Source organism: Oncorhynchus tshawytscha, linkage group LG09, assembly GCF_018296145.1.
Source record: "Oncorhynchus tshawytscha isolate Ot180627B linkage group LG09, Otsh_v2.0, whole genome shotgun sequence".
In the NCBI taxonomy this organism is placed as follows: domain Eukaryota; kingdom Metazoa; phylum Chordata; class Actinopteri; order Salmoniformes; family Salmonidae; genus Oncorhynchus; species Oncorhynchus tshawytscha.
The window spans coordinates 45,253,289-45,276,907 of NC_056437.1; the positions used below are offsets into that span (position 1 = coordinate 45,253,289).

General features: G+C 39.9%; 1 protein-coding gene across 2 annotated transcripts in view; it reads left to right on the top strand.

The window, feature by feature from the left end:
- LOC112258031 (protein FAM168A-like) overlaps nucleotides 1-23,619 on the top strand; it is a 67,554-nt gene that overhangs the window by 17,275 nt on the left and 26,660 nt on the right. For both annotated transcript variants that reach the window (XM_042326939.1, XM_042326940.1), the window contains exon 2: nucleotides 13,003-13,094. In XM_042326939.1, coding sequence (XP_042182873.1) covers nucleotides 13,025-13,094 — 70 coding nt within the window. In that variant the 5' untranslated portion in view covers nucleotides 13,003-13,024. The remainder of the gene's footprint in view (nucleotides 1-13,002; nucleotides 13,095-23,619) is intronic.

Consider the following 23,619-nt stretch of genomic DNA (forward strand, 5'->3'; position numbering starts at 1 on the left):
TAAAATTTGGACTCGTCAGACCAGACCAAAGGACAGATTTCCAATGATCTAATGTCCATTGCTTGTGTTTCTTGGCCCAAACAAGTCTCTTCTTATTATTGGTGTCCTTTAGGAGTAGTTTCTTTGCAGCAATTTGACCATGAAGGCCTGATTCACGCAGTCTCCTCTGAACAGTTGATGTTGAGATGTGTCCGTTACTTGAACTCTGAAGCATTTATTTGGGCTGCAATCTGTGGTGCAGTTAACTCTAATGAACGTATCCTCTGCAGCAGAGGTAACTCTGCGTCTTCCTTTCCTGTGGCAGTCCTCATGAGAGTTTTTGCATCTGCACTTGAATACATTTTCAAAGTTCTTGAATTGACTGACCTTCATTACTTTAACCTGTTGCGACGAGCAATCCCGTATCCGGGAGCGTAATTATAGCCTCAAGCTCATTACCATAACGCAACGTTAACTATTCATGAAAATCGCAAATGAAATGAAATAAATATATTGGCTCACAAGCTTAGCCTTTTGTTAAGACATGATGGACTGTCATTTCTCTTTGCTTATGTAACGGATGTGAAATGGCTAGCTAGTTAGCGGTGTTCGCGCTAAATAGCGTTTCAATCGGTGACGTCACTTGCTCTGAGACCTTGAAGTAGTAGTTCCCCTTGCTCTGCAAGGGCCGCAGCTTTTGTGGAGCGATGGGTAACTATGCTTCGTTGGTGACTGATGTTGATGTGTGCAGAGGGTCCCTGGTTCGCGCCCGGGAATGGGCGAGGGGACGGTCTAAAGTTATACTGTTACACTTATTTGAGGTGTTCTTGCCATAATATGGACTTCTTTTACCAAATAGGGCTATGTTCTGTATACCAACCCTACCTTTTCACAACACAACTGATTGGCTAAAACACATTAAGAAGGAAAGAAATTGCACAAATACACTTTTAACAAGGCACACCTGTTAATTGAAATGCATTCCAGGTGACTCCCTCATGAAGCTGGTTGAGAGAATGCCAAGAATGTGCAACGCTGTCATCAAGACAAAGGATGGCTACTTGAATAATTTGTTTAACACTGTTTTGGTAACTACATGATTCCATATGTGTTATTTCATAGTTTTGATGTCTTCACTATTATTCTACAATTCAAAAATAAAGTAAAACCCTGGAATGAGTGGGTCTGTCCAAACTTTTGACCGATACTGTATATATATATACAAAAAATTAGCTTCGGACCCATTGGTTAATATATGCATTTTTGACCGGACACCCTACATACATGTGTTTTACGTGAAAACGTAAGTATATGATCCTTCCTCTCTCTCTAACTGATACTCAGGGACAGAGTATAGGCCTTGAGTTATACAGTGAAGTATAATCCTATACATGGACAAAACATACATGAGTTATGTATGAAAAAACATAAGGGATTTCAAGCGTCTCCGTGCTATTTTGTGTGTGTATATTTGGACAGCCATTCGCTGGCGCTCTGCTGTCATATGAATCCTCTGAGCCCACAGTCTTGATGCTTTTTGTGTGTAGCAGAGCAGCCTGTTTTTCTCAGCAAGAACCCACCAGTTTATTTAGGGAAGGCTGAGGTAGGTGCCGGCCTTACTGCAGTGAGTGGGTAGCAGCTTGGAAGCCCTGCAGTGCTGTACCTGGGAATCATTGTATGTTTCAAGCTAGGTAAAATATGTACATTATATAATATGCATGATTTATATGTGTAGTACACTGTATATGTGCAACATATAACCAATATATTTGTAGAATATGGCAAATATATTTGTGAAATATGGTCAACGTATTGTATAGCCCATATGTGTAGTATATGGCCAATGTAGTATACAGTCAGGTCCAAAATGATTGGCAACCTTGATAAAGATGAACAAATAAGACTGTATGAAATAAATTGTACAAATTCTGAGCTACAGTGCATTAGGAAAATATTCAGACCTCTTGACTTTTTCAACATTTTGTTACCTTAGTCTTATTCTAAATTTGATTAAATTGTTTTTTTCTCTCATCAATCTACACACAATACCCCATAATGACAAACCAAAACCAGGTTTTTAGACATTTTTGCAAATTTATATACATTTTTTTTAAACTGAAATATAACCTTTACATAAGTATTCAGACCCTTTACTCAGTACTTTGTTAAAGCACCTTTTGCAGCAATTACAGCCTTGAGTTTTCTTGGGTATTGTAGAAACATCTTGGGTTGTAGAAACATCTCAAGGATGATCAATGGAAACAGGATGCAACTGAGCTCAATTTTGAGTATTATTGCGAAAGGTCTGAATATCTATGTAAATAATGTATTTCTGTTTTTTGTAATACATTTGCAAAAATGTCTACACCTGTTTTTGCTTTGTTATTATGGGGTATTGTGTATAGATGAGGATTTTTTTATTTATTTAAGCAATTTTAGAATAAGGCTGTAATGTAACAAAATATGGAAAGTCAAGGGGTCTGAATACTTTCTGAGTTCCCTGTATATTGCATTAACTTGGTAGGTTGCATGTATCTTTCTTTCAATGCCAAACCCACCACTGATGGGTGTGGCTAAAGTTCTCTATTTACAGTCATGGCCAAATGTTTTGAGAATGACGCAAATATTAATTTTCACAAAGTCTGCTGCCTCAGTTTGTATGATGGCAATTTTCATATACTCCAGAATGTTATGAAGAGTGATCAGATTCATTTCCAAGTCCCTCTTTGCCATGCAAATGAACTGAATCCGCCCAAAATCATTTCCACTGCATTTCAGCCCTGCCACAAATGGACCAGCGGACATCATGTCAGTGATTCTCTTGTTAACACAGGTGCGAGTGTTGACGAGGACAAGGCTGGAGATCACTCTGTCATGCTGATTGAGTTCGAATAACAGACTGGAAGCTTCAAAAGGAGGGTGGTGCTTGGAATCATTGTTCTTCCTCTGTCAATCATGGTTACCTGCAAGGAAACATGTGCCGTCATCATTCATTGCACAAAAAGGGCTTCACAGGGAAGGATATTGCTGCCAGTAAGATTGCACCTAAATCAATCATTTATCGGAGCATCAAGAACTTCGAGAGCGGTTCAATTGTTGTGAAGAAGGCTTCAGGGTACCCAAGAAAGTCCAGCAAGTGCCAGTACTTTCTCCTAAAGTTGATTCAGCTGCGGGATTGGGGCACCAACAATACAGAGCTTGCACTCACACCTGCCTGTTGCCATTCCTGAGCATCTGCACGCACAGTGAGGCGAAGACCTTTGGAGGATGGCCTGGTGTCAAGAAGGGCAGCAAAGAAGCCACTTCTCTCCAGGAAAAACATCAGGGACAGACTGATATTCTGCAAAAGGTACAGGGATTGGACTGCTGAGGACTGGGGTAAAGTCATTTTCTCTGATGAATCCCCTTTCAGATTGTTTGGGGCATCCGGAGAAAAGTTTGTCCGGAGAAGACCATGTGAGCACTACGATCAGTCCTGTGTCGTGTCATGCCAACAGTAAAGCATCCTGAGACCATTCATGTGTGGGGTTGATTCTCAGCCAAGGGAGTGGGCTCACTCACAATTTTGCCTAAGAACACAGCCATGAATTAAGAATGGTACCAACACATCCTCCAAGAGCAACTTCTCCCAACCATCCAGGAACAGTTTGGTGACGAACAATGCCTTTTCCAGCATGATGGCGCACCTTGCCATAAGGCAAAAGTGATAACGAAGTGGCTCGGGGAACAAAGCATTTGATATTTTGAGTCCATGGCCAGGAAACTTCCCAGACCTTAATCCCATTGAGAACTTGTGGTCAATCCTCATGAGGCGGGTGGACAAACACAAATCCACAAATTCTGATAAACTCCAAGCATTGGTTATGCAAGAATGGGCTGTCATCAGTCAGGATGTGGATGTTAATTGACAGCCTGCCCGGGCGGATTGCAGAGGTCTTGAAAAAGAAGGGTCAACACTGCAAATATTGACTCTTTGCATCAACTTCATGTAATTGTCAATAAAAGCCTTTGACACTTATGAAATGCTTGTAATTATACTTCAATATTCCATAGTAACATCTGGCAAAAATATCTAAATACACTGAAGCAGCAAACGTTGTGACACAAATATTTATTTCCATTCTCAAAACTTTTGGCCAGGCTGTACATGTCATCCAACAAATGTAAATGCCTGGAATCTGCTAAACGGCATTGGCACTTCGATTGGAACCGGTTCTATGGTCAGGTGACATGAAAATAGAGCTCTTTGGCCACGCACATCAGTGGTGGGTTTTGTGTCGAAAGAAAGATGCATATGCAGAAAAGAACCCCATAAAAATGTATTTGGTCATGGATCTTTGGTGTTCTGGTGCTATTTTGCTTCTACTGGTCCTGGGGTCATTCTTAAAGTCAACTATTGAAATTTGAAGAGGGCAGTCCATTGGCACAGAGGAAGGATTTCAAGGATCTGGAAAGATTCTGTATGGAGGAATAGTCTAAGATCACTCTGTGTGTCCAAGCTCATAAAACATTTGAGAAAAAGGCTGTGTCGTTATCCTCGCAAGGTGTCTTGCGAAAATCTCTGAACAATTTTATTTAGTACAAAATATTTCCCTTTTTTTTTGAGCATACAATACAGGTCAGTATTTGTAATATATACAGTTGAAGTTGGAAGTTTACTTACACTTAGGTTGGAGTCATTAAAAGTCATTTTTCAACCACTCCACAAATTTCTTGTCTTAACTGACTTGTTAACCAGCTATAGTTTTGGCATCTACTTTGTGCATGACATAAGTAATTTTTCCAACAATTGTTTACAGACAGATTATTTCACATATAATTCACTCTATCACAATTCCAGTGTGTCAGAAGTTTACATACACGTTGACACCATGAGACCACTCAGCCGTCATACCGCTCAGGAAGGAGACGTGTTCTGTCTCCTAGAGATGAACGTACTTTGGTGCGACGAGCAAATCAATCCCAGAACTACAGCAAAGGACCTTGTTAAGATGCTGGAGGAAACCGGTACAGAAGTATCTATATCCACAGTAAAACAAGTCCTATATCGACATAACCTGAAAGGCCGCTCAGCAAGGAAGAAGCCACTGCTCCAAAACCGCCATAGAAAATCCAGACTACGGTTTGCAACTGTACATGGGGAAAAATATTGTACTTTTTTGGAGAAATGTCTGATGAAACAAAAATAGAACTGTTTGGCCATAATGACCATCTTTATGTTTGGAAGAAAAAGGGGAGGCTTGCAAGCCGAAGAACACCAACCCAACCGTGAAGCACGTGGGTGGCCGCATCATGTTGTGGGGGTGCTATGCTGCTGGGGAGATTGGTGCATTTCACAAAATGGATGGCATCATGAGAAGGTAAATTTATGTGGATATATTGAAGCAACATCTCAAGACATCAGTCAGGAAGTTAAAGCTTGGGTCTTCCAAATGGACAATGACCCCAAGCATACTTCCAAAGTTGTGGCAAAATGGCTTAAGGACAACAAAGTCAAGGTATTGGATTGGCCATCACAAAGCCCTGACCTCAATCCTATTGAAAATTTGTAGGCAGAACTGAAAAAGCATGTATGAGCAAGGAAGCCTACCAACCTGACTCAGTTACACCAGCTCTGTCAGGAGGAATGGGCCAAAATTCACCCAACTTATTGTTGGAAGCTTGTGGAAGGCTACCCAAAATGTTTGACCCAAGTTAAACAATCTAAAGTCTATTTTACCAAATACTATTTGAGTGTATGTAAACTTCTGACCCACTGGGAATGTGATGAAAGAAATAAAAGCTGAAACAAATCGTTCTACTAATATTCTGACATTTCACCTTCTTAAAATAAAGTGGTGATCCTAACTGACCAAAGACAGGGAATATTTACTAGGATTAAATGTCAGGAAATGTGAAACTGAGTTTAAATGTATTTGGCTAAGGTGTATGTAAATTTCCGACTTCAACTGTATTGTACATTCTTTGTTCATCTTTATATTTTTGGACCTGAGTGTATATGTCTGGTTTATCACCTCTCTGTTTGTCTGCTGTCCTGGACTTTCCCTAACCAGTTGTAAATATTTTCTCTTTAATATACCCCTCCTTCAGTTCATCAACCTTTTCTTCTCACCTTGTCCATGCATCAATCCAGCATCCCATCTCATCTAATGTCTTTTTCAACATCCCCTTATCTCATCTGTCTGTCACCTCCCTTCCTCCACCTTTCCAGCTCCACTGTCTGGCCATCATGTGATCATGTCTTTTTATTCTGTTTGTCAGTCATCTTTTTCTATTTCACTCTATTTTTTATATTGCTTATCTTATTGATTTGTTTATTACTCTTAAACTCCCCCAGCGCATGCGCGCGCGCACACACACACAACCCATCCATCTCTTCACTCCTCTATCTGTCCATTCCTTTTGCTCTATATCTCTGTCTCTGCAGTGGTTTCTTGGTTATTACATTTTTCTCAATTGCAAGTAAGTATTTTTTGGAACTGAGGTCCAAAGTATCAACAGTAGAACAACAATGATCAAAATGCATGAACACATTTGCCCAAATTCTTGCCTTTGTATCTGGAATGCATATCTTTACACCCTTTTGCAAAACTATTAATTTAATTGGCATCAGGGAAATACTCTCCATCACGGTTGACAACTCCACAGTGCAATGAACCTTGGCGTGACGTCGGGCAACAGCCTACCATTCTCTGCTAAACAAACATCAGAGCAGTGACTCGCTCCTGCAGGTTCATGCTCTACAACATCCGTAGAGTACGACCCTACCTCACACAGGAAGCTGCGCATGTCTTAATCCAGACACTTGACATCTCCAGTCTGGCCTACTGCAACTGGCTGTTGGCTTGGCTCCTTGCTTGTGCCATCAAACCCCTGAAATGTATCCTGAACGCCGCAGCCCGCCTGGTGTTCAGCCTTCCCATGTTCTCCCATGTCACCTTGTTCCTCCGCACACTTCACTGGCCTCCAGTCGAAGCTCACGTCCACTATAAAACCATGGTACTTGCCTACGAATCAGCAAGAGGAACTACCCCTCTCTACCTTCAGGCTATGCTCAAACTCTACACTCCAAACCCGAGTACTCCGTTATGCCACATCAGGTCTCTTGGCCCTCCCATCCGTATGGGAGAGCAGCTCCCTCTCACCCCAGTCAAAGCTCTTCTCTGTCCTGGCACCACAATGGTGGAAACCGCTTCCCCTTCAAGCTAGGACCGCAGAGTCCCTGCCCATCTTCCCAAAAACATCTGAAACCCTACCCTTTAAAGAGTATCTGAAATAATCCCACAGCAGTGGTGTGTCTGTCCCAGGTAAGGTTGTGGAACTTAAATTCAAAGTTAATTAGTGAAAACAACATGAATACAATTCCCTTCACCCACTCTTGTTCTTATGACACATAAGCATTTTCAAGAAACAGTAGTCCCCATATCTATTCAATATATTTCCAAATAGTTCTGATTGATTACATTTTGTCCCCAAAATCAATGTCCACATGGTGTGACAGAATTGTGATTAAACAATGAGCCAGCATTTGGGCACCTTTGCATGGGGAGGGTTCTCTTGCATTGAGGAGGCACAGAAGACATGAGTGGAGCATGTGGTCTGAACCAACGATGTATATAAACCCTGGATTACTGATGCTATGGTTTGGCCATTGAGAGGCTTTGAAGCCACTGGTCAGCCATATTAGCACACTCCATTTGGAGCAGTCCTCCATAGTAATGACTGGAATTCTACAGTATTTCAGTTAAATGTATAAAGGAAAAAATTACATGTATTTCAGTATTTTGTTGTTGTCGTGGGGACAGTAACATATATTAGTAATCTCAAAAAAATTATACTTTAAGTAAAATGTTTGTTTTCTTAGCTCATATTATGTAATTTAAAAGTATGCATTAAGGTGTATTTAATAATAGAATAAACATGGCAAAGACTAATGTAGACATTAATGAATGCAATTCTATAGTGGTGGAGTGCCAAGATGCAGGCACAGTGGCTTCAACACAGCGCCCCCTATCAGTCATCTAGTGTGTGCCTCTGCTCCCACGGCTTCGGCTGTCGGGCCTCCCACTGGGTGTGCTTGGGTCTTTTCCATCACTAGAGGACTGTGCCATTTTGCCTTGTTGCGCAGCCAGGTACACCTCAATGTTGTGGGGGTCTACCTGAGTGATCCTGCCAGTCTTGTCTCAAAGATTAAGCCACTCGATTCTTATTACACACGGTCGGTACAGTGAAACTGCTAATGGCTCATTTTAAATTGGTTATCTTTCCTCTAATTGCTCCAACGTTATTTGGATGACTGCAGCAGGTACTTGCGGGCACCACAGGCGCATTTGGTGACTATAACCTCGACCGGTGATGCGCTGACGTCTACTTCCAATATCAGCCCTATCAACTTTATGTGCATGCCATGGTGAACACGGGTAATGGAATCAGAGTTAGATTCCGGGAGGGAGCTACCACATCCAAGGTAGGCACGCAAATTACCCACTGCTGACTCTGGGTGATAGTGGTGAAAAATAACAATACAGGACTCTTTTGAGGCCCTTCAATTCGAATGAGTACGCTTTAAATCCTTTAATGAGGATCCATTGCTGATGTTTAGAAGTTGCATTTTACAGTGGTCTGAAACTCCTGAAAGTGTAATTAATTATGTTTTAACCTTTAAACTCTGACTGCCTTTTGTGTATTGTCCATCGGTGTGACATAATGTCCTATGGGGTGACACCAATAAATATAGTTGCCTTGAACAAAATACAAAAAAAAATGTTAAGCATGAGGCAGGTGACATCATCATAATACACAAGTAAACAAATAGCTTTTTATCTAGTTTTGTCAAGTTACTTGATCTTCATTATACAACTGAAATTCCAGAATATAATTACTGATTTAAAAACAGAAGTAGCTAATGAGTAAAAATAATTTTGTCTATTTGAGAATCATTAAACATTTTTATATTAGCATTAATTGTCACACCAAAGGACAAAATCAAGGCTTAAATGCCTGAAATGGTTCATTTAAATTAGATTTTTTTTAAATGAATTGCAGCGGTGTATAAAAAAACTTTAATTATGGAATAAATATTTTTTAAACTTTTGTTTTGGCTATATGGCAACTACCCAAATACTAGTGGACAGAATTCTAAATGACTCTATTCATGTACAATATAGGGAACGATCTAGGCAATGGGGGACTTTTTTAAATATTTTTTTTATCAGGAAAAAATATTTGTGTATGACATTTTTTGTGACATATACAAAAAAAGTAGAGAGCGCCCATAATATTGCACTTCTTGATAAGTGTTTCCAATTTTGATCGTGATTATTTAGTGACTGCAAAGAAAATCTCTTGATTTAAATGGGATTTTTTTATACAAAGACTTGCTTTCTGTTTTGTTGGCTTGACTCAATGTGTTTGTATGTATGGTTGTAATCTCAGACACTCAGAACTAAAATCTTGTGTATGTGTCAGATGCTCGATTAAGTTCTGGACAGATGTTAGAAACGGGGACTACCTGAACTATTCCAATAAGAAACGCTCGTTTTCATTTTACATTTCTAAATGTTTTGCTACGGTGTTCACTAATGAATATAACCATGCTGTGAGTGGAAGGGTGACAGGGTCCATTTTCTCTCACACATTTTCTCTCACACGTCAAGTGTGCGCACACATATTCTCGTGTATTTTTTTTATCTGACTTAGTATTATTGCATTGTTGAGGAAAAGCCTGTAAGTAAGCATTTCACTGTACTGTTTACAACTTTGATTCAATTCCACACACACACTAGGAGAGATCTCTCTAATGTGAGGGAGGTCCTTTTTGTTCCTGGTATACCCTCTAGACTGGGGATAGGCTCCTGGCTGCTTGGGTTACAAACAGGACATTATACATTTTTGTCAATAACCAGACACTCTTATCCAGAGTGACTTACAGGAGCAATTAGGGTTAAGTGCCTTGCTCAAGGGTACATCGACAGATTTTTCACTTAGTCAGCTCGGGGACTCAAACCAGAGACCTTCCTTTCGGTTACTTGCCCAATGGTCTTAGCCTAGCGGTTAACTGCCTCCTAGAACGAGGATAGAAGTGTGTGTGTGTGTGTGTGTGTGTGTGTGTGTGTGTGTCAAATCAAATGTTTTTTGTCACATACACATGGTTAGCAGATGTTAATGCGAGTATAGTGAAATGTGGGTGCTTCTAGTTTCGACAGTGCAGTAATATCTAATTCACAACAACTACCTTATACACACAATTGTAAATGGATGGAATAATATATGGATGAGCGATGGCCGTGCAGCATAGGCAAGATGCAATGATTACCGTATATCCTGTCTAGGACTTGAACCCCGTTCCGCTAGCACCAAATACAAATCAACAGAAATCTCATGAATCAAATTTCTCAAACATACAAGTATTAGATACCATTTTAAAGATAAAATTCTCGTTAATCCAGCCACGGTGTCTGATTTAAAAAAAAAATACTTTACAGCGAAAGCTCCACAATCGATTGTTAGGTCACCACCAAAACACAGCCATTTTTCCAGCCAAAGAGAGGAGTCACAAAAAGCACAAATAGACATAAAATGAATCACTAACCTTTGACGATCTTCATCAGATGACACTCATAGGACTTCATGTTACACAATACAAAGTAAAGTAAATATTTATATCCAAAAATCTTATTTTACATTGGCGTGTTACGTTCAGTAGTTCCAAAACATGCAGTGATATTGCAGAGAGCCACAATTTCACAGAAATACTCATTATAAATGTTGATGAAAATTCAAGTGTTATGCATGGAACTTTAGATACACTTCTCCTTAATGCAACCGCTGTGTCAGATAAAAAAACAACTTTACAGGAAAAGCATAATCTGAGAACGGCGCTCAGAGCCCAAACCAGCCAGAGAAATATCCGCCATGTTGGGTAGTCAACATTATTCATAAATATCATTATAAATATTCACTTTTTGTTCTTCATCAGATTGCACTCCCAGGAATCGCAGTTCCACAATAAACGCTTGTTTTGTTCGATAATGTCCATTTATGTCCAATAGCTTCTTTTGTTAGGGCGTTTGGTAAACAAACCCAAAAGCGCGATCTGATCCAGTCGGACGAAAAGTTGAGCATTTTATATTAAAGGTCGAAGAAACTTGTCAAACTAAGTATAGAATCAATCTTTAGGATGTTATCATAAAAGTTCAATAATGTTCCAACCGGAGAATTCCATTGTCTGTAGAAAAGCCATGGAACGCAGGTTGCTCACATGTGGTTGACATCTAGTGGAAGCCTTAGGAAGTGCAAAATAACCGATATCCCACTGTATTCGATAGGGGTGAGTTCAAAAACTACAAACCTCAGATTTTCCACTTCCTGTTTGGATTTTTTTCTCAGATTTTTGCCTGCCATATGAGTTCTGTTATACTCACAGACATCATTGAAATAGTTTTAGAAACTTCAGTGTTTTCTAGCCAATACTACTAATAATATGCATATATTAGCATCTGGGACTGAGTAGGAGGCAGTTCACTCTGGGCACACTATTCATCCAAAAGTGAAAATGCTGCCCCCTATCCCAAAGATAATATACATATGAGATGAGTAATGTAGGATATGTAAACATTATTAAAGTGACATTATACCTTTTATTAAACCCATTTATTAAAGTGGCCAGTGATTTGGGTCTATATGTTGGCAGCAGCCTCTCTGTTAGTGATGGCTGTTTAGCAGTCTGTTGGCCTTGAGATAGAAGCTGATTTTCAGTCTCTCGGTCGCAGCTTTGATGCACCTGTACTGACCACGCCTTCTGGATGATAGCAGGGTGAACAGGCAGTGGCTCGGGTGGTTGTCCTTGATGATCTTTTTGTTCTTCCTGTGTAATTGGGTGTTGTCGGTGTCCTGTAGGGCAGGTAGTTTGCCCCCCGGTGATGCGTTGTGCAGACCGACAGGATGCTCTCGATTGTGCATCTGTAAAAGTTTGTGGGATTTAGGTGACAAGCCAAATTTCTTTAGCCTCCTGAGGTTGTGAGGTGGAAGAGGCGTTATTGCGCCTTCTTCACCATGCTGTCTTTGTGGGTGGACCATTTCAGTTTGTCCGTGATGTGTATGCCGAGGAACTTAACTTTCCATCTTCTCCACTACTGTCCCGTCGATGTGGATAGGGGGGTGCTCCCTCTGCTGTTTCCTGAAGTCCATGATCATCTCCTTTTGTTGATGTTGAGTGAGAGTTTTTTCCTGACATTACACACCTCCCTATAGGCTGTCTCGTCATTGTTGGTAATCAAGCCTGCAACTGTTGTGTCGTCTGCAGACGTGTGTGTGTGTGTGTGTGTGTGTGTGTGTGTGTGTGTGTGTGTGTGTGTGTGTGTGTGTGTGTGTGTGAGAGAGAACGAGTAGTCTCACGAACCTTCTTTGAAATCTTGAACGAGCTAAATATGAATGGCTGTCAAGAGAGACGGAGAGTATGTGTGTGGTTCAGTTCTTGCATGCGTGTGAAAGAGATGGGTGGTGGAAACAGGTTGAGAAAGAGGTGGAGAAAAGTGTTGCAAACAAATGAGCTCAGGTTGAAGAATGTCCTAGTATGTCAGTCATGTTTGTGCTAGTGTCTTCTTATGTGACTGTTGAAGATGTTCAAAACAGTAAGAAATACCATAATACTCAATACAGAAATATTTGTATTTTACTCATTTTTATTTAGCAACAATTGTATTGTATGCTTTCGCATTTTCTACCTGATTTACTTTTATCCTGCGGAAATAAATTGCTGCCTTCTCACGAACATCGAAAAAAACAACTTTCAAAATCAGACCTGCTACAATATTGTGAGTTTAACGGTAGTTTTTAGTACCTTTTAGTTTTTCAGATGTCAGATGTCTTTAAGCTGGCTATGGAACACTTCCAAGATGGAGACCTCTGAGCTTATGCATATTCTCAATGAATAATCATTGAATGCCATGACTTTCTTCTCACCATATGTTTATATCTCGCTCTGTCTCTCGGTCTCTCTCTCTCTATCTGTTCTCCTTGCAGTAAGGGTAGACTATCTTCCAACATGAATCCTGTGTACAGTCCTGTCCAGCCCGGGACACCGTACGGCAACCCTAAGAACATAGCATACGCAGGTGAGTGCCAAATCAACATCAGCAATAACAGCATCAATGCCATACCAATACTGTGTGTGTATGCATGTGTGCAGGAATGCGCATGCCCCGCCCACCTATTTCTTGTGTTTGAGGGGTGCAAAATCCACTTGTCACTTAAATCTCGCTGGATTGATTGCTTTCATTTGACACTTTCCCACTCTTGCTTGTGCCATTCTTTTTATTTTTTATTTTTTTTACCGTTAATGTAACGACAGCGGAAACATTTGACCTCTCAAATGTGACCTCTCAAACACACCAGTAATGGCTGAAATGGGCTCAATGGAACACATTGTCTTTCCGTTCAATCTATAAAAACAATAATGCTTCGTCAGGGATTAAACTCACGTTCTAGACACAGTCGCTAATGAAAGTCTACATACCCTTTGCATAGTCTTCACATTTAGCTGCCTTGACATCAAAATAGGAATACATTAGATTTCTTCCCTTCAGATCTACACATCCTACTCCACATTTTCAAAGTGAAAGACAAATTATAGAAAATCTTGCAAATAATAATAATAACAATAACAAAACAAATAGACCAGTATTGATTGCATGTCTCCAAGCACCTTTGACAGTCATTACAGATACTACCAATCTTGCACAACGCTTACGGTAACATATTCTCAGTAAATTTGTTTGGGGATCGTTGACGGACAACAATGTTCAAACCTTGTCTCTGATTTTCAAGCAGGATTTAAGTCGGGGCTGAGACTGGACCATTAAGGAGCACTCAATACCTCTTGGAACGCGTTTGTAATTGTCCCACTGAAAAATATAACTGTATCCCATGGTTAGGTTTTCAGCAGACTATGACTGGTTTTCCCCCCAACATTTTACCCGGGCTTAGCGCCTTTCATATTTTTGATCCTGACAAACTCCCCAGTCCCTTCCAGTGACAAGCATACCCATAACATGGTGTTGCCACCACAATATTTGAAAATCAAAGATCCACCACCATATTTTACAGGTATATGGTTATTTTCTGCTTATGCATTGTCATTTCGACGCCAAACCCACCACTGGTCTTTGATTTTCAAGTATTGTTGTGGCACATTTTGTTGCGTTACAGCCTGAATTTAAAATGGAATAAATTGAGATTTTTTTTATCATTGGCCTACGCACAATAGCCCATAATGTCAAAGTGGAATTATGTTTTTAAAAATGTTTACAAATGTATTACAAATGAATGCTGAACTGTCTTGAGTCAACCCCTATGTTATTGCATGCCTAAATAAGTTCAGGAGTAGAAATGTGCTTATCAAGTCACATAATAAGTTGCATGGACTCACTCTGTGTGCAATAACAGTGTTTAACACGATTTTTGAATGACTATCCCATCTCTGTACCCCACACATGCAATTTTCTGTAAGGTCCCTCAGTCGAGCAGTGAATTTCAAACAGATTCAACCACAAAGACCAGGGAGTTTTTCCAATACCTTGCAAAGAAGGGCACCTATTGGCAGATGGGTACAAAGATACAGGCATCCTTCCTAACTCAGTTGCCTGAGAGGAAGGAAACCGCTCAGAGATTTTACCATGAGGCCAATGGTGACTTTAAAATAGTTGCAGAGTTTAATGGTTGTAATAGGATCACTGAGGATGGATCAACAACATTGTGGTTACTACACAATAATAACCTAATTGACAGAGTGAAAAGTGGGAAGCCTGTGCAGAATAAAAATATTCCAAAACATGCATCTGTTTGCAACAAGGCACTAAAGTCATCTGCAAAAAATGTGGCAAAGCAATTCACTTTTTTGTCTGTAATACAAAATGTTATCTTTTGGGGCAAATCCAACACGAACACATTACTGAGTACCACTCTCCATATTGTGTTCTTGTAATCATTAAGGACTGGGGAGTTTTTCAGGATAGAAAATAAACCGAATGGAGCTGAGCACAGGTAAAATCCTAGGGGAAAACATTGTTCAGTCTGCTTTCCACCAGACACTGGAAGATGAATCCACCTTTCAGCAGCACAATAACCTAAAACACAAGGCCAAATCTACAATGGAGTTCCTGAGTGTCAAAGTTAGTTTTGACTTAAATCTGCTAGAAAATCTATGGCAACACCTGAAAATGGTTGTCTAGCAATGATCAACAACCAATTTGACAGAGCTTGAAGAATTTTGAAAAGAATAATGAGCAAATGTTGCACAAGCCATGTGTGGAAAGCTATTAGAGACTTACCCAGAAAGACTCACAGCTGTAATCGCTGCCAAAGGTGATTCTAACTTGGATTGACTCAGGGGGTTGAATACTAAGACATATTAGTGTATTATTCTTCGTAAATGTTTTTACAAATGTTAGAGTTTTTTGGACATTAGTGTATTTTGTGTAATCCATTTTAATCCCACTTTTGTAACACAACAAAATTTTGAAAAAGTCACGGAGTGTGAATACTTTCTGAAGGCACTGTATCTACCGCTACCAGTCTACCACCCCTGCACATTGTAAATATGGTTTTGGCACTGACCCTGGAACTGACTCTGTATATAGCTTGCTTATTTTCTCGTGTTTTTTGCGTTCTACTTAACTTTTTTATTTGTATAGTACTACTGATATTGATTACTGCATTGCTGGGAAAGAGCTTGCAAGAAAGACATTTCACTGTACTTGTGCATGTGACAATAAAAACTTGAAGGCGAGGTCGGTATCCTCCCAAGGCGAGGTATTAAAAACAGGGGTGTCAATAATTTTGACCTGCCTTTTCGAAAAGAAAAGTATTATTTTCTAAACAAAATCTTTCTCTGAGTACTAGTATTGTATGATATATTTTTAGCATAAAGTATAGCTCAGTAATTGAATTATTTTATACAGTAATTTTTGCTGATCTTTATCAAGGGTGTCAATAATTTCGGACTCCACTCCATATCCTTTCCCTGCTCTCTTTCTGAAAAAAATAAAATTACTTACTCTCTTTTGCGCTTTAATTCATTTGAGTTGCTTTCCATTTTCTCTCCTGTCATCCCCATGACTGGGTTTACAATGGAGATTAATTGTTTTTCGTTTTACAAGGACAGTGCAGCATTGAAGGTGTCCCCACTGATACAAACTTTGCAGTTTCTTAGTCCCTCCTCCCCTTTTCCCCATTAAGCAGACTAATGTGGGTCATAAAACGATTGGGTGCCTTCAATAGATTTTTGAAGGGGAAAACCTATGTACGGAAATGGTGTAGTGGTGGTATATTGTGATCTGTTTACAAAACAAACCCTTGTAGTAAGAATGGTAGAATGGTAATGATTAGTAAGCTCCTCTAATGGCTGGTTGGCATAATGGGCTGTTTTGTCACCGAAAGCCAAATGTCAGTGTCACCGCCTCTGTCACATACTGTATTAGGATGTATGAACCATATGCATGTAGAAGTAGTGCATCCACCACCGGATGAGTCTATGCATCAAATGAGCTGTCTGTGCAACAAAATAATAATTCACATGGTATGTCCAAAGAAAGGTGAAAAAAGGGAGGGCAGGAAAGGTGGAAATAGAAATGTGATTTCTCTGGTGGTGTTTTCCTCCACTGGCTCAGGAGGGCAGGGCTGGTTACTTGGCTTGTGATTCATAGGCCAGGCTGTTACCACATCACTGGCTTTCATAAGAGAGAGATTATTTTAAAGGTGCCCTCAGCTCTCAATGTTTTTTTTTTTCTCTAGTCGCTTCTTCCTACCCACAATGTATTGCTGCTCATCCTTAAGTTACAGCTGATCAGGGAGTTAAGAGAAAGGACAGACGCTTGCAGTGGTTGCAGTAGGCTTGTGTTATGGATGCTGTGTGGAGGGAGGCAGGAGGTACATATGCAGGAGCTCACACACATACACAGACACACATGTACACACACACCCCTGGGGACAGCAGACCAAGGGAGTGCAGTTGTCGTTCTCAGATACTGCTGACAGTAGGGATCCCTCCCTCTATTCCATTCCTCCCTCAGTTCCTCCCTCCTTTTCAGTGTCGCTCTCTCTCTACTGCTCTCTCTCTACCTCTCTTTCTCTAATTGTCTCTGGCTGATTCTCTTTTGCTCACAATTAGTCCACAGTCACACTGTTCCATAAATACGAGGGCTAATTAGTGTGTGTGTGTGTGTATAAATACTGAGGCTCTGACTGTGCGTGCGTGTGGGCTGTCGGATCAGGTTGCGTAGGTGTTGTGTAGCCTCAGGATTGAGACACACACACAGGCTGCTCCTGCATTCTATGTTATTTCCAATAATATGCTACTTTGGTTTAGTGTGATTGCTATGCGATCAGTACAATTCATAGTCATATCAATAGCACCTGTCATTATAGCATAGAGAAGGCATACATTCATAATATATAGGTCTGCCTAACCTTAAATAAATATTGTCCCTTTTCTTCCATATTCTCTCCACATTCCAGACCCCTTTATTTTGCTTATAGGCCGCCTACCATCAAGTAAATATGTCTTTATGTTCCTCTTCTATATCGTCCATACCCCATATTTTCCACTTACAGGGAAATGCTGTGTGCTTTTTAGTTTAGTTTGCATCTGATTGCTTTTTGACTATACTATAATCTAGGCTTTGCAGTGTCTTTGGATGCATCCCAAATGACACTCTATGCCCTATATAGTGCACTAGCTTTGACCAGAGCTCTATGGGCCCTGGTAAAAAGAAATGGACTATATAGGGCATAGGGTGCCATTTGGGATGCAACCAAAGACACTTCTATGCCTAGATTACTAGCGTAGTATATAGTGCACTATTCACAGTGTACAAAACATTAAGGAACACCTTCCTAATATTAAGTTGCACCCCTTTTGCCCCGACAAGATTGTGGTTATATGAAGAAACCGATAGATTAATATATATCCAAGTAACCAGGAGAGAGTGAGCGGTCCGTTACAGTGGCTTGCGAAAGTCAAATCAAATTTTATTTGTCACATACACATGGTTAGCAGATGTTAATGCGAGTGTAGCGAAATGCTTGTGCTTCTAGTTCTGACAATGCAGTAATAACCAACGAGTAATCTAACCTAACAATTTCACACCAACTACCTTACACTTGTGTGTATAAAGGGATGAAGAATATGTACATAAAGATATATGAATGAGTGATGGTACAGAACGGCATAGGCGAGAGGCAGTAGATGGTATCGAGTACAGTATATACATATGAGTAATGTAGGGTATGTAAACATTATATAAAGTGGCATTGTTTAAAGTGGCTAGTGATACATTTTTTACATCAAATTTTCCATTATTCAAGTGGCTGGAGTTGAGTCAGTATGTTGGCAGCAGCCACTCAATGTTAGTGGTGGCTGTTTAACAGTCTGATGGCCTTGAGATAGAAGCTGTTTTTCAGTCTCTCGGTCCCTGCTTTGATGCACCTGTACTGACCTCGCCTTCTGGATGATAGCGGGGTGAACAGGCAGTGGCTCGGGTCGTTGATGTCCTTGATGATCTTTATGGCCTTCCTGTGACATCGGGTGGTGTAGGTGTCCTGGAGGGCAGGTAGTTTGCCCCCGGTGATGCGTTGTGCAGACCTCACGACCCTCTGGAGAGCCTTACGGTTGTGGGAGGAGCAGTTGCCGTACCAGGCGGTGATACAGCCCGACAGGATGCTCTCGATTGTGCATCTGTTTGAGTGCTTTTGCTGACGAGCCAAATTTGTTCAGCCTCCTGAGGTTGAAGAGGCGCTGCTGCACCTTCTTCACCACGCTGTCTGTGTGGGTGGACCAATTCAGTTTTGTATTCAACCCCTTGGCATTTTTCCTATTTTGTTGCCTTACAACCTGGAATTAAAATTGATTTTTTGGGGTCTTTATATCATTTGATTAAACACCCAGATGATTGAAGATGAAGAATATGTTTTTATTGTCAAACCAAACAAGGAATAAGACAAACTGAAAACTTGAGTGTGCATAACTATTCTATTCACCCCCCAAAGTCAATACTTTGTAGAGACACCTTTTGCAGCAATTACAGCTGCAAGTCTCTTGGGGTATTTCTCTATAAGAGTGGCACAACTAGCCACTGAGATTTTTGCCTATACCTCAAGGCAAAACTGCTCCAGCTGGATGGGTTCCGCTGGTGTACAGCAATCTTTAAGTCACACCACAGATTCTCAATTGGATTGAGGTCTAGGCTTTGACTAGACCATTCCAAGACATTTAAATGTTTCCCATTAAACCACTCAAGTGTTGCTTTAGTAGTACGCTTAGGGTCATTGTCCTGATGGAAGGTGAACCTCCGTCCCAGTCTCAATTCCCCTGAAGACTGAAACAGGTTTCCCTCAAGAATTTCCCTGTATTTAGTGCCATCCATCATTCCTTAAATTCTGACAAGTTTCCCAGTCCCTGCCAGTGAAAACATCCCCACAGCATGATGCTGCCACCACCATGTTTCACTGTGGGGATGGTGGGGTGTTGAGTTTGCGACAGACATAGCGTTTCCATTGATTGACAAAAAGCTACATTTTAGTCTCATCTGAACAGAGTACCTTCTTCCATATGTTTGGGGAGTCTCCCACCTGCCTTTTGCTTATTTTTTTCTTTAAGCAATGGCTTTTTTCTTGACACTTCCGGAAGTCCCAGTTCTATGGAATGTAAGGCATAAAGTGGTCCTATGGACAGATACTCCAATCTCCACTGTGGAGCTTTGCAGCTCCTTCAGGGTTATCTTTGGTCTCTTTGTTGCCTCTCTGATTAATGCCCTCCTTTCCACTTTTTAATAATGGATTTAATGGTGCTCTGTGGGATGTTCAAAGTTTCTGATATTTTTTTATAGCTCAACCCTGATCTGTACTTCTCCACAGCTTTGTCCCTGACCTGTTTGGAGAGCTCCTTGGTCAGAATAGGTGTGTATATATACTGAGATCATGTGACACTTAGATTGCACACAGGTGGACTTTATTTAACTGATTATGTGACTTCTGAAGGTAATTGGTTGCACCAGATCTTTTTAGGGGCTTCATGGCAAAGGGGGTGAATACATATATACGCACCACTTTTCAGTTTTTTATTTTCTGGATTTTCTTTTAAACAAGTACTTTTTTTCATTTCACTACACCAATTTGGACTATTTTGTGTATGTCCATTACATGAAATCCAAATAAAAATCAATTTAAATTACAGGTTGTAATGCAACAAAATTGGAAAAACACCAAATGGGGATGAACACTTTTGCAAGGCACTGTATTCACAACAGTGAACCAATCTGTGAGTAAAGTGACACTGAGACTCGAACCCAGCACGCCATGGCTTCCCTTAGAGGAAAAGTCAAAGAACAACTTGGAGACGCAAATGAGAGCAGTTGCCAGCTGAATTATATCCAGAAAAACACATCTAAAATCCTCTCTAAATCTGTTGTTAAGTAGATTTGCTCGAAAGGAAAGTAGTCTATCGAGTCAGATATGCATATACAGGGTGGGTGAGTGGACGAACAAGACAAAAGTCAATTGTTCTGTGTGTGTGTAGGCGAGAGGGTGTGAGTGGGTGTATGTGTGGGTATGTGTCTGTGCATATGAATGGGAGAGTGGATGTGTGTGGGCGGGAGAAATGTGACGAGGCGTGGGTTGTAGAGATACAAAAGAGGTAATTAGAAACAACAATGAGATTAATGATGATTTCTGATAATAAGTTTCTATGAACATTTATATAAATCAGAATTAATCAGCAGTTGGATGGATCCTATAGCCTTCTTAGACTCAACAACTCTGAAGTAACTATCAGCAGACAAAAAAATAATCATTAAAAACAGGTCACCCAGGATGAAATATTAGATACGGTTAAAACATTTGCCTGTACAAAAGCACCAGGAATGGATGGCTTTCTCAGAAATCTATTCAACATTTTGTGACAAAGTAGCCACCTTATTTACACATGACAACACATGTCACTTAATTCAGTACTCCCTAGTTGCATGTATCAAACAGTTATTTCAGTTATATTAAAACCAGGAAAATCTGGAGTCCCTTGCTGATTTATAGACCCATAAGTTTAATTCATTGTGACAATAAAATAATAACAAAGCTTATAAGCAATAGAATGGCAAAAATATTACCAGACTTGATACATATTAATCAAACTGGGTTTATTAAAAATAGACACTTACTGTACAAACAAATACAAGAACATGTTCCAGTTTAAACCTCCTTAGGGATTCCGTAGGATCGGTGTGTCCCTATACCGGGACGGTTGTTGCTAACGTGCGCTAATGTGACTAGAATGACATTGTAAGTAACAGCAAACTTTCCAGGACATAGACATGTCTTATATGGGCAGAAAGCTTAAATTATTGTTAATCTAACTGCACTGTCCATTTTGTTGTTTGTATAGAGTGCACAACAACAAAACACTAATCACGGCAACTGGTTTGATACATTCACCTCTGAAGGTAAATAATGTACTTACATTCAGTAATCTTGCTCTGATTTGTCATCCTGAGGGTCCCAGGGATAAAAATGTAGCATAGTTTTGTTCGATAAAATCAGTTTTTATATTCAAATGTGGGAACTGGGTTCTACAGTTTGAAGCCCTGCTGTCTCTGGCTCCACACCCACCCCTCCCGGCCATCTAGATGTGTGAAAGTTAGTGTATAAGCTAATGATCCATTATGCATGACATTTCTGGGAGTGTGTAAACTTACATTTTATATTACCATATCATTTTTGTATGTTCTCTATAGTTATGTACTTAAATGTATAAATTGACCATTTTTAGGCAGACTTGATAGAAAATATTGTGCAGTATTGCAACACTTCATTGGATCAATCTGAAACTTTGCACACACACCTCTGCCATCTTGTGGCCAAGATCAAATATGTCTAGACTCCTATATTATATTATGGCCTTTCTCTTGGATTTCAAAGATTATGAAACAAAAATAAATAATAGGAAACACATGGATTTTTTTCTTTGTATTAGCTTTTACCAGATCTAATGTGTTATATTCTCCTACATTAATTCTCCTACATTCACATTTCCACAAATTTCAAAGTGTTTCCTTTCAAATGGTATCAAGAATATGCATATCCTTGCTTCAGGTCCTGAGCTACAGGCAGTTAGATTTGGGTATGTCCTTTTAGGCAAAAATTGAAAAAACTGGTCCGATTCTTAAGACGTACAATACGCAAAAAAAATGGATATAGATTTATCAATAATGGCTGTTGATGTAGAAAAGGCTTCACATCGTCTTGAATGGCCTTTTCTATTCAAATGTTGAAGTTTTCAACTTCCAGCTAAATTAATAAATATTGTATAAATGTTCTAAAGCAAAAATATACACAAATAATACATTATTTTATTATATTGCTTTACAAAGCGGCACAAGACAGGGATGTCCCCCCTCCTGTTTGTACTGTATTGAACCAGTTGCAGAAAATTAGACAGGCCCCAAACGTAACAGGTACCAGTATTGGTAAACATGAATTTAAACTAAACTAATTTGCATCACCTGACATACCTGACCAATACTGAACTCAATGTCCCCTTTGCAAAAAATATTTTCAGAATACAAAAAAACCTCAGGTTATAAAATTAACATGGGGAAAAAATAAAGAAATAATGGCAATGAGAAAAATAATAACTCGATCTACAGCAATCCTTTAAGTTGACCACAAAAAAATATTAAATACTTGGGAAGCTTAGTAAGTGACAACAAACAACACATATATAAAGAACTTTAATCCATTACTCAACAATATGAAAGCAGATCTAATTCAAATGGAATAAAGCTTTTTTTTTCTTATTTTTTTTCTCGGTGCTACCAATTACCCCACCAAAGACATTATTTTTAAAAAAGTATACTCGGTCATAAGACTTTTTTTATATGGGCGAATAAAATTCAGAGAATAAAAAGGAAAGTTTTACATCTTCCTAAGTCTTAGGGTGGTTTTAACTCGCTACCCAAGGCTTTTACTTATAACATATAGTTAAATGCACTGAGGAACAATGGGTACATATTGAAGATGCGCATGCTCATCCCCAGCATTTGAAGGTCCCCAAGAACAGAGTGGCCTCCATCATTTTTAAATGGAAGAAGTTTAGAACCTTCCAGAAGGACAACCATCTCTGCAGCACTCCACCAATCATGCCTTTATGCTAGAGTGGCCAGACAGAAGCCACTTCTCAGTAACAGGCACACGATAACCCTCTTGGAGTTTGCCAAGAGGCACCTAAAGGACTCTCAGACCATGAGATACAAGATTCTCTGGTCTGATGAAACCAAGATTGAACTCGTTGGCCTGAATTCCAAGCGTCACGTCTGGAGGAAACCTGGCACCCTCCCTACAGTGAAGCATGGTGGTGGCAGCATCATGCTGTGAGGATGTTTTCAGTGGCAGGGACTGGGAGATCAGTCAGAATCGAGGGAAAGATGAACGGAGCAAAGTACAGAGAGATCCTTGATGAAAAATATTGTAGCGTCATACCCAAGAAGTATTTTTACTGTAATCGCTGTCAAAGGGGCTTCAACAAAGTACTGAGCAAAAGGGTCTGAATACTTATGTAAATGTGATATTTCAGTTTTTTAATACATTTGCAAA